Source organism: Euprymna scolopes, chromosome 45 (genome assembly GCF_053919585.1).
Source record: "Euprymna scolopes isolate OS-2025 chromosome 45, ASM5391958v1, whole genome shotgun sequence".
Classification (NCBI taxonomy): Eukaryota; Metazoa; Mollusca; class Cephalopoda; order Sepiida; family Sepiolidae; genus Euprymna; species Euprymna scolopes.
In genome coordinates, this window is record NC_136526.1 from 48,156,387 (window position 1) to 48,169,218 (window position 12,832).

Consider the following 12,832-nt stretch of genomic DNA (forward strand, 5'->3'; position numbering starts at 1 on the left):
ATCTGTTTCTGACTACAGTTCCCGAGGATTGTACAACAAATGCTAACAGCCCACTCGGGAACGCTGACCATGCAGTGATAATGGTAGAAATCGCTCTAAATTCTAGACCCAAAACTGAAGAGCCAGTGCTCAAAACAACAAGATATTATAAAAAGGCTGACTGGGAAGCCATCAGAGATCTTATCAGAGATGCCTCATGGGGAAATATTTTTTCTCTTCCTGCTGAACAGTGCGCAAATGAGACCACTGAATGGTTCAAAACAGCAATGGAAGCACATGTTCCCATGCGGAAATTTTATAGGAAGCCCCCCTCTCCCCAATGGTTTACTTTGACTTGCGCAACTGCCATTGCTCAAAGGCAGCATGCATACCGCAGATTTAACCGACATAAGTCCAGTTCAAACAAACAGAAGTACATAGAAGCTAGAAATAACGTTAAGAAAGAAATAGCGACAGCCAAGAGAGAATTTACTGAAACCACTAAAATACGCATCGAAGCACAAAAATTAGGAAATCGTGACTTCTGGAAAATCTACAACAGTGTATTAAATAATGGGCAATCAACAATTCCCCCACTAACCAAAAATCACGAGGTTGTTTGCTCAGCAACCGACAAAGCTAATATGCTTGCCAGCCAGTTTGCCTCGAACTCCACACTGGACCCTACCAACCACCCCTTGCCTGACTTTCCTTTGCGGACAGACGCCCCGCTAGACGAACTAAAAATCACCCCTGCTCAGGTACATGCTATCATAAAAAATCTTGACACTTCAAAAGCATGTGGACCTGATCTCATCCCAGCTGTGCTATTAAAAAAGTGCTCAGCCAAAGTAGCTCCAGTTCTCTCCAAACTCTTCAACAAATGCCTTAATGAATCATGCTTTCCGGGCTGTTGGAAAACCGCTTCTGTGGTACCAATATTCAAGAATTCTGGCGAAAGAACTGACCCATCAAATTATCGCCCCATTAGCCTCCTCCCACTTTTCGCCAAAATATTTGAGACCATAATTAACCATGCTCTAGTCCGGCACCTTACAGATGCTAAACTTCTGACTGACAAACAATATGGATTTAGACAAGCCCGTTCCACAGCAGACATCCTCACTGTAATCTCTGAACGTATATACCATTCACTAGACAAAGCGGGGGAGGGCAGAGCGGTAGCTCTAGATATGTCTAAGGCTTTTGACAGGGTATGGCCCAAGGGTCTCCTCAGGAAAATTAAATCATACGGTATCACTGGTAGAATACTTAACATAATTGAATCCTTCTTAGATAAGAGAAAAATCCAGGTTGTCCTCGACGGTCGAACATCTAAACAGTGTGATATAAATGCGGGAGTGCCTCAGGGGTCTATTCTTGGACCTCTATTGTTCCTGATATTTATGAATGACCTCCCCGACAAAAATTCCTCTGAGATGGGTATATATGCTGATGACACTATACTCTATAACAGGCATGACAGGAAAACAAATGAACACATATCTAAAGAAATGGCAAAAACACTAGAGGATGACCTCCAATCTGTAGTGGAATGGGGGACATAAATGGATGGTCACATTCAATGCTGCCAAGACTAAACTGATTTCCTTCAATAATTACAAGAAACTTTCTCTGCCACCAATAGCAATGGCCAGTGACTCACTGTCTGAGAGTACATCTTTCAAACCGCTTGGCCTAACGTTCACAGGAAACATGAGCTGGAACAATTATATTGAAAACATTGCCAGGGCCGCTGCAAAAAAGGTAGGCTCTCTCTACCGTGTTAGAAAACTACTGACACCTGAAAGTATCCTATATCTCTATAAGGCCACCATTCGCCCATAGATGGAGTATTGTTGTCACATCTGGGCTGGTGCGTCTACTACTAGTCTCTCGCTCCTAGACAAGGTTAAAAAAAGAGTCGCCAATCTGATAGGCCCTGAACTGGCATCTAAGCTTCAGCCTCTGTCCCATCGATGAAACGTTGCATCCCTCTGCTTGTTCTACAAGTATTTTAATGGTGAATGCTTTGACGAACTGCAGACACTTGTGCGCCCACGACACAGACACCCTCGACAAACCCGACAGGCAGCTAAATCCCAGCCCTACACAGTAGAGATCCCTAGATGTAAAAGATCTTTCTACTCCAGTAGTTTCTTCCCCAGAACCGCTAGACTCTGGAATTCCATTCCAGGATCCTGCTCCCCTAACTGTACTGACATGCAGAAGTTCAAGTGTAACGTGAACCGACATCTTGCTGCCCAAAATCCCTACATAGTGCCCCAGTAGTTGCTGACCCTGATAGTAGCCCCCCTACACCTGAGTGGCAATGTGCCTTGTTTGGGGTAAAAATGTAATTAAAAAAAAAAAAAAAAATTTTTTTCGAAAAGATGATATGCTGTAACTAAAAGATTGGGTATTGTTTTACGACCTTCCCCAGTGTAGTATAAACATCCCAACCACCCCATGTTAAGAACGGCTTTCGGAATAAACACCCCTCAACCTCCCCATGTTAAGAACAGCTTTCGAGATTGGGGTGGGGGGTGTTTATTCCGAAAGCCATTCTTAAAATGGGAAGGTTGGGTGTTTATAATACGCTGGGGCACGTCGTAAAAATTTACCAAAAATTAAATGTATTAACTTAAGATTATGGCATGCAGTCACAGGTGTGTCAGAAACTCCGTGAACAATATTGAATAATTCGACCCCCTGTCTTTCCAAGCTTATAACTACTCAAAAAATGTAATTCAAACCCTATTTTTTTTCAATTAAAGGAGCAAAGACCAAGAATTCATTTTAAAAAAACAACAACAAAAAGCAAAAAAAAAAAAAAAACAGAAAAAAAAAAAATGATTAAAAAAAGGTTTTATACTCGGGATTTTACAGGTAAATTTCTAAAAAAACACTATTTTTTGTTTTAAATTTGAATATATTATCTATTGATCTTTTCTCTTCAATTTTTGATACATAAAACTTTGGTGAGTAAATTAATTATTTACTTTTTAATAAGCATTTCAAAATGAGGGGCGTGAATTAATTCGACCCCCTGTCTTTCCAAGCTGATAACTACTCGAAAAATGTAATTCAAACCCTAATTTTTTTTCAATTAAAGGTGCAAGGACCGAGATTGCATTTAAAAATAATAATTAAAAAATAAAACAAAAAACAAACAACGTGTTTTTTTTTTAAAAAAAGGTTTTAAACTTCGGACTTCACAGGTAAATTTCTAAAAAAAAACACTACTTTTTTTGTTTTGAATTTGAATATATTATTTATTGATATTTTCTCTTCAATTTGTTATACATAACAATTTGGTGAGTAAATTAATTATTTACTTTTTAATAGACATTTCAAAATGGGAGGGGCGTGAATTAAAAAAACGTATGTCTAAAATATTATATTCGGTTTATTGGAAAGATCATAAAATTTCACATTGACCCTGAAAATATCGTAAAAATAGAATCAATAGAAAAATTTTGATAGATTTTTAAAGTTTAAAAATTGAAAAAATACTGAGCTCGTAAAATTCAATTAATTTCATTACTGTTTAAAAAAAAAATTTATATTACTTTTTATACAACTTTAATAGTTTATTTTGAAAGTATGATTTATAAAGAAAATAAACAACCCACTTTATAAAGAAAAATTACAAGTTTTTTAATATTTTATTCACAGTTTCGTGTTAGGGGTGTCAAAAATTAATGCCAAAAGAAAATCAACAAAAGACAAATATCATTGATTTTCTAATAACGTCAGTGCATCGCATAATTATGCGAGTTTGAAGACATTTTGACATTTGCATCAAAACTCAATACAACCATGATAAACAAACCGTATAATTGAAAATTATGTACATTGTGCAGGAAAAAGCATTGCCTAAAAATATGTACATTGTGCAGGGGGAAAAATTGCCTAAAAATATGTACATTGTGCAGGAAAAAACATTGCCTAAAAATATGTATATTGTGCAGGGGAAAAAATTCCCTAAAAATATGTATATTGTGCAGGGGGGGAAAATTGCCTAAAAATATGTACATTGTGCAGGACAAAACATTGCCTAAAAATATGTATATTGTGCAGGGGGAAAAATTTCCTAAAAATATGTATATTGTGCAGGGGGAAAAATTGCCTAAAAATATGTACATTGTACAGGGGGAAAAATTGCCTAAAAATATGTACATTGTGCATGGGGGAAAAATTGCCTAAAAATATGTACATTGTGCAGGGGGAAAATTGCCTAAAAAAATTTACAGTGTACAGCGGGAAAAATTGCCTAAAAATATGTACATTGTGCAGGGGGAAAATTGCCTAAAAATATGTACATTGTGCAGGGGGGAAAATTGCCTAAAAATATGTACATTGTGCAGGGAAAAAATTGCCTAAAAATATGTACATTATCCAGGGGAAAAATTTCCTAAAAATATGTACATTGTGCAGGGGGAAAAATTGCCTAAAAATATGTATATTGTGCAGGGGGAAAAATTGCCTAAAAATATGTATATTGTGCAGAGAGAAACATTGCCTAAAATAATGTACATTGTACAGGGGAAGAATTGCCTAAAAATATGTACATTTTGCAGGGAAAAAATTGCCTAAAAATATGTACATTGTGCAGGGGGAAAAATTGCCTAAAAATATGTACATTGTGCAGGGGGAAAAATTGCCTAAAGATATTACATTGTGCAAGGGAAAAAATTGCCTAAAAATCTGTACATTTTGCAGGGGGAAAAATTGCCTAAAAATATGTACATTTTGCAGCCAAAAAATTGCTTAAAAATATGTACATTGTGCAGGGGGAACATTGCCTAAAAATATGTACATTGTGCAGGGGGAAAAATTGCCTTAAAATATGTACATTGTGCAGGGGGAAAAATTGCCTAAAAATATGTACATTGTGCAGGGGTAAAATTGCCTAAAAAAATGTACAGTGTAAAGGGGGAAAATTGCCTAAAAATATGTACATTGTGCAGGGGGAAAATTGCTTAAAAATATGTACATTGTGCAGGAGGGAAAATTGCCTAAAAATATGTACATTGTGCAGGGGGGAAAAGTGCCTAGAAATATGTACATTGTGCAGGGAAAAAATTGCCTAAAAAATGTACATTGTGCAGGGGAAATATTGCCTTAAAATATGTACATTGTGCCGGGGAAAAATTGCCTAAAAATATGTATATTGTGCAGGGGGAAAAATGCCAAAAAATATGTACATTGTGCAGAGGAAAACATTGCCTAAAATAATGTACATTGTACAGGGGAGAAATTGCCTAAAAATATGTACATTTTGCAGGGAAATAATTGCCTAAAAATATGTACATTGTGCAAGGGGAAAAATTGCCTATAAATATGTACATTGTGCAGGGGAAAAAATTGCCTAAAAATATTACATTGTACAAGGGAAAAAATTGCCCAAAAATCTGTACATTTTGCAGGGGGAAAAATTGCCTAAAAATCTGTATATTTTGCAGGCAAAAAATTGCTTAAAAATATGTACATTGTGCAGGAAAAAAATTGCGTAAAAAGATGTACATTGTGCAGGGGGAAAAATTGCCTAAAAATATGTACATTGTGCAGGGGGAAAAATTGCCTTAAAATATGTACATTGTACAGGGGTAAAAATTGCCTAAAAATATGTACATTGTGCAGGGGGAAACATTTGCCTAAAATATGTACATTGTGCAGGGGGAAAAATTTCCTAAAAATATGTACATTGCGCAGGGGATAAATTGCCTAAAAATATGTACATTGCGCAGGGGGAAAAATTGCCTAAAAATATGTATATTTTGCAGGGGGGAAGATGCCAAAAAATATGTATATTGTGCAGAGGGAAACATTGCCTAAAATAATGTACATTGTACAGGGGAAAAATGGCCTAAAAATATGTACATTTTGCAGGGAAAAAATTGCCTAAAAATATGTACATTGTGCAGGGGGAAAAATTGCCTAAAAATATGTACATTGTGCAGGGGGAAAAATTGCCTAAAAATATGTACATTGTGCAAGGGAAAAAATTGCCTAAAAATCTATACATTTTGCAGGGGGAAAAATTGCCTAAAAATCTGTACATATTGCAGGCAAAAAATTGCTTAAAAATATGTACATTGTCAGGAAAAAAATAGCCTAAAAAGATATACATTGTGCAGGGGGAAACAATTGCCTAAACATATGTACATCGTGCAGGGGGAAAATTGCCTAAAAATATGTACATTGTACAGGGGGAAAAATTGCCTAAAAATATGTACATTGTGCAGGGGGAAACAATTGCCTAAAATATGTACATTGTGCAGGGGGAAAAATTGCCTAAAAATATGTACATTGCGCAGGGGGAAAATTACCTAAAAATATGTACATTGTGCAGAGGGAAAAAATTAACTAAAAATATGTACATTGTGCAGGGGAAAAAATTTCCAAATTCAGCTGACAAACAAAACCAAAGAAACTGTAATTAGCCACCTTGCTTTTTACTGATAACATACAGCACAGGCATTATTTACTGATCACAAAAATACATTACCAGGCTAGAAAGCGAGAAAAATGGTTACAGTGCACAAAGTAATGTGAAGAAACCAATGTTCTATCTGTCTAGAAAAGCAGGTGACAGAAGCCTCTCAGAAAGTGACCACCAAGATGAAGCAACTATTTTGAGCACTGGCCAATATCTGATACGTTCCCTGAACCCAAACTATGATACTGCATCAACCTGAAAAACACAAGGAAGTAGAATAACACTTTGAATAAAACTGTTTTATTAATGAGGCAATAACACAAAATAAGCCTGCCAATAGCTAAATAAGCCACCAGAAATATACCTGCACTTTCCATAGCAGAAAACTGAAAGTAAACTAACAATATTTACGGGATAAACTATCGCAGAGAATATTTAGATAAAGATATAAAATCAACTATAGGTTCTTTGATATGACAGTCACAGATCTGAAATCAATGTTTCTGTTTAAAGTAGAATTGCATCATGATACTTAAATTAAAGTTTAAAATGAAAAAGTTAAGTTATCACCGCACAAGCAGTAAGGTCAAGCATGTAAAATCAAAAGTAGGTTCTTTGATATGATAGAGGCGCGTTTGAAGGGAATGTTTCTGTTTATAACAATTTAAGCATGGTACGTTTGAATTTTAAGCTTTAATTCCAGCCATGAAAGACATAATTTTATAAAATCAACATATTTTCTTTTCTATATTTCTATTTCTGAGCCGGAAAATTAATTACTTTTCGATCCTGGCAATGTTCTTCATACTGATCGAGATTGTTTAGTAAACTTTAGATATAAAATTAATATTTTTTTAACTTATTGAAATAGAAGAAAACTGTGAAAACTTTGCTTGTAATATACGGTTTAAATATGTTCGTTGGAATTTAATTATTTTTTGTAAGAAAAAAGATAAGAGTAATGGAATTATGAGAAAGAACAATTATTATATCAATAATGAATATTCAGAAGATATCTTAGATATCTAATAATAATAAAAAATCCCTTGCTTTATAACAACGTTCAAATTATGAGAAAAGGCATTTATTTATTCTAAGAATTTATCTTAGATGCTTTAAACGTAAATTGAATTACATTAATAATAATAATAATAATAATAATAATAATAATAATAATAATAATAATTCTGATTTCGTTTATCAATGTCTCTCAGGAAAGGGATGGGATTCATTTCCAGGGGATTTCCCTCAATCCCGGCTCCAAACCACGGGCTTCAAAGATCAAGAGGTTTTCTAAGGATGTTGGTGGTACCTACAAGAGCAGAGGTCTGAAGGTCACCTAAAACATCGGAAATTTGTAGTTTTTTTTCAATTGTCCTTCCAGACAACTTGATACTACTCCTAGTATACCAACTAGGACTGGTATTATTTGTGTTTTAACCCCGTGTATACATCTTATCTCCAAGGCCAATGGAGCATAATTTCTCCACTTCTTGTTCTTATTCTCTCTCACATTCTTTTTCCAGGGTACTGAAAAGTCTACTATCTGCCAGTTTTTTGAGACTTTGTCAATGACGACCAAATCCGGACGATTATGTTCCAATTGCTTGGTCGTTATGACACTTTTGTCCCACCATACCTCTATCTTGCCATCCTCACTTCTCACTTCATGAGGCACCTCCTTGAACCATTTTCCAGCACACTTCACCCCAACCTTCTTACACACCTCCCAATAATAATAATAATAATAATAATAATAATAATAAAATAACTAGCAGGACCTGTGGAAATTCCACAGTTACATCTTTCATATGTAATATATTGCTACTGGGCATTTTGTCGATATTTTGTAAGGAATAGAGACCCTGCGATATTATTGTAACTCTTTTGTTAAAAGTGTAAAAATATTTACCTAAGTAATTTGGTTAATGGAGTGTCAGGATATATCTGGTTAATACGGTTTATCTCCAGTATCCTTATAGAAGTCTGTAACACATTTCCAGCGTATGGACGCCTGGTATGAATGGAAACAATATTATCATACCACCTTTAAACAGAACGGATGCTACCCTTGTGTTACTGTAAATGTTTGCTGTCCTGTTTATTATCTATTTATTACTTCTAAACGTTTCCGTTGCTAATCATTCTCATTTATGTTTTATTGTTACTATCTTTTTATGATTGCTTTTACGGGTCTATGTGTTCTTATCAATGTCCTTACTTATATACGTGTGTGGGTGTGAGTTCTTATCCTTACACCGTTTCTTGCCTTGGAAGGTTTCGAGACATGTATGTGCAAATGTATAATGTACGTACCTGCTTGCCTTGGCCAGCGGATGATGCCTTCTGGACGCTGGTCTCCCATCTCGTGGGGAGTGGTACTTACTGCTGCAGACAGATGCATTAATGAACACAAGATGGGATTTGAAGCTTCAATTGTTTATTCAAGGTAAGCCTATATAGCGAACCCTTGTTGTTGGGGAGAGACACGAATCTCCTGTCTGCTTCATCTGCAGCCCAAAACCACTCTCAGCTCATGTGGTTGTCAACCGGAAGCCTAGGACCACAATTCCCGTGTCACCCCTAATTTCCGGTGCATTCCCTCTAGGTTGATACCTGTCAAACCTAACCTTTTGTGACCCTGCCAACTCGCTGATGGGAAATGAAACTATTCTTACATAACTTTCTATTTTTAAAACTACCTACATAGAAGACTATGAACGTATATTTTAGTTTTACATACGACATAAAGGCGACATCAGCAAAAAAAAATGTTTTTTAACATTGTGTCTTAAGTCAGGAGATTTTATTTATTAAAAAAGAGGACAGAAGCTAATAACCCACAAAGAACATTAAATTAGTTTGTCTACATACTAATTTAATCTTTGTAGAATTCTATCACTTTCTATCTCCATTTTTAATATATAGAATCACTTGATCGAACAATTTATAATGTGGAAACTCTGACAAACATATGTACAGATTTAACTTAATAGCTTGAGTCCAAAACAATAAATGTTGAGGAGTCATAATAGGAGGCAAAGTTTAAAATATTGACCGCTTTTTTGTTTGTTTTTGTGCTCAACATACACTTCCAAACACCCGGGCAACGCTGGCTGAAATACTAGTAGATAATAGATTCGATTACATTTGTTTTAATATTTGTTTTATTAGAGATATAATGCAGAAGTTAAGAGATTCTATTTATTAAAAAAGGAGAATATAAGGTGATAATGTACACTGAACATTAGTTTAGTTATATACTGACTTAATGTTTGTAGTATGTTATCACATTCTATCCTTGTTTTTAATTAATTAGGATTTCCCAATCACATGGTTTGTAAACTGGAAACTGTGAGACACGTACATACGTGAAAGGTACTACAATATTAATATATTGTTAATAAACTCCCTTGCATTTGTTTTAATATTTGTTATTTTTTATAATGAAGAAATATACATTGAGTTTATTAATTTCCTTTTATTAGTTAATCAGTGTTCAAATTTAGAGAAAATGCATTTATTTATTAATAAAATATATCTTAAATGCTTTAAACATAAACTAAATTACTTTATAATAATAATAATAATAATAATAATAATGAGTTCCCATTTTTATATTTTTTAATTGGAATTCATTATTGAGATGAGTATTAATTATTAATTTATTTATTGCGGAATATTATTTTTATCTTTATTAGTTGTTGTTTCATTAGGTTTTGGCCAGCTCTCATCTTTATTAGTTGTTGTTTTACGACATTTCGGCCAACAATTAGATAGCCGAAATATCGTGAAATAACAACTAATAACGATGAGCATAATGGTCCGCAATAAATAAATAAAATTCACATTTGTTTTAATATTTGTTTTTTTTTCTTGCAGATATAATGCAGAAGGTACCAGAATTGAAATCCTATTCCTGTGCATGTTGTGGATCTTCGTTCTCCCAAAAAGCAAAACTAACCCGACACATACGCCTTCACACTGGGGAGAAACCGTTTTCCTGTGAAATATGTGGATCTTCATTTTCTGAGAAATCAATTTTGACCAAACACTTGCGTACACACACTGGCGAAAAACCATTCTGCTGTAAAATATGCTCAGCCTCATTGTCGTCAAAATCAAATCTCACAAACCACATGCGTATACACACTGGGGAGAAACCATTTTCCTGTGAGATATGCGACTCCTCTTTTTCTCAGAAATGCGTGTTGCAAAAACACATGCTTATACACACTGGAGAGAAACCATATTCTTGTGAAATATGCATGGCTTCGTTTTCCCAGCAGGCAATTCTGACAAATCACATGTACACACACACCGGAGAGAAACGATTCTGTTGTGAAATATGTGGATCTTCATTTTCTCTGAAAGGAAATTTTAAAATACACATGCGTAAACACACTGGCGAAAAGCCATTTACCTGTGATATATGCGGGTCTTCATTTTCTCAGAAAGGAAGTCTGAAAGGGCACAGGCTTATACACACTGGAGAGAAACCATTTTCCTGTGCAATTTGCAGTTCTTCATTTTCCCAGCAGTCAACATTAACGGCACACATGCGAATACACAGTGGGGAGAAACCATTCTCATGCACATTGTGTTCATCTACGTTTTCTTATAAATCTTATTTAAAAATTCACATGCGTGTACACACAGGCGAGAAACCATTTTCCTGTGAAATATGTGCAGCTTCATTTTCACAGAGATCTAGTTTAAAAATGCACATGCGTATACACATGAAAACAAGTGTTAGCCCCAATGAAGGAGTCTCTTGATTTATTAAGACTTCGACTGAAATAAAAAAAATAAAACAAAGAAAAAGGTGAAGCCATTTCTCAATGAAATATCAAGTGGGTGATTCACATTGAAATCGATTTTGACAAAACATGCATATATGTGCTTATAAAAGATGAATTGAAATGTTCCAATGGAACACACAACTGGATCATGTAAATTACTGGCTTAATCTTTATACAGTTTAAAATAGCTAGGGTATTAGCTTGTAGAATAGGAAGACCATGTCTTATTCAAACATTTAAATTAACTTTGTTGAATCATCTTCATTGATGTATTAATAAAAGGTAAATTGGAAAGATAAGAGTATTAGTAAATGGGATGTGCGCTTTCATAAAAAAGAATGTCTTGTTTGTAAAAAAGGAAAACTGTTTAAGAATACATATCATAACCAGTGTTGAATTTGGGACAATGTATATGTGGGTGTGCTTGTGTTTGTATGTGTTAGTGTAAGTCTTTGTGTGTGCGGCCATAGTAACTATGTTCAGTCCATGGTTCTTGTCGAATCTCAGGGCCAGACTGTCCAAGAGAGTTTAGTTTCTTCTGTCCAAGAGAAAAATCGTTTTAGACGAAGCCTGCATATACATAGAATAGATAGACAGTCTTATTCTTACATACAAACGTTATGCAACCATCTTCATTAACGTGTTAATAACAAAGGAAGGAAAAAGAGTGTTTGTAATAAAACAATTCCAAAAGTATGGACGAAAGCAAAAAATGAGAAGAATTCATATATCAGGGTCCGCTAGTTGTCATGATAACTTATGTATTGTGTTGTCAAAGTTGAACCCAGAATCAAAGTCTCTGATGTTTTTTTTTGTGTGTTGGTTTGTACTCTGTGGAATTGTTGTGTGTACTGTATCCTTAAAAAAATTTTCGTTTTCTCAGAAATCAAATTTAAAAATGTACATAAGTATACACACTAGGAGGGAACCCCTTGCTTTATGAGAATTCAACGAAAGTAAAATTTAATAAAAAGGTAAAACTATTTCCGTTTGAAATATGAAGACGTTATTTGCTGAGAATAAGATTTTGGTAAACCTGTAAATGAAAATAAAACAAACTTTTTCTTAGATCTTAAAAGTCAATTGAAAAACCAAATTTTCGTAGCAAGTATGCCAACCTTACATCATTGAAGATTCCAATGTAAAAAAGTGAGATACGGTTTAATTAACTTTAAAATATGACCATACATCCTGCATATGTTAAATCTCAGTAAAGCACAACATAATTTCATACAAGCTGCAAAGTCATTCAAGGTATTTAATATTTTGAGTGCGACACTCTTTTAATTAAAACTCTTATAAATATATTGTGACGTAACCACATTTACTGATTTTCTATTAAATAAAGACAAGTAATGCTTGAAAATTGTCTTCAGATAATGTGAACATTCCCAAAGAAGCTGTGTGGTCCATAGTACAAACATCTATAATATAAATCTCACCTGTCTGTTTAAATGTATGTATGTGTGTGTGTGCATATGTATGTACATGCGTGTATGTATGAATTTTTGAGTGCATGTTGTCATGTGTGTTTGTTCTTGTGTATGTATGTTTGCATGCATCTGTTTGTATGCATGCTGGTATGTGTACGGGTATATCTTTATTT

At 34.5% G+C, this 12,832-nt stretch overlaps 1 protein-coding gene across 1 annotated transcript in view; it reads left to right on the top strand.

Annotated features, from left to right (window-relative positions):
- The window catches only part of LOC145269550 (uncharacterized), a 13,624-nt gene extending 2,289 nt beyond the window's left edge, over positions 1 to 11,335 (top strand). The window contains exon 2 of the mRNA XM_080125305.1: positions 10,307 to 11,335. Within this exon, the coding sequence (XP_079981431.1) occupies positions 10,312 to 11,202 (891 nt within the window). The 5' untranslated portion in view covers positions 10,307 to 10,311 and the 3' untranslated portion in view covers positions 11,203 to 11,335. The remainder of the gene's footprint in view (positions 1 to 10,306) is intronic.
- The last annotated feature ends 1,497 nt before the right edge of the window (positions 11,336 to 12,832 follow it).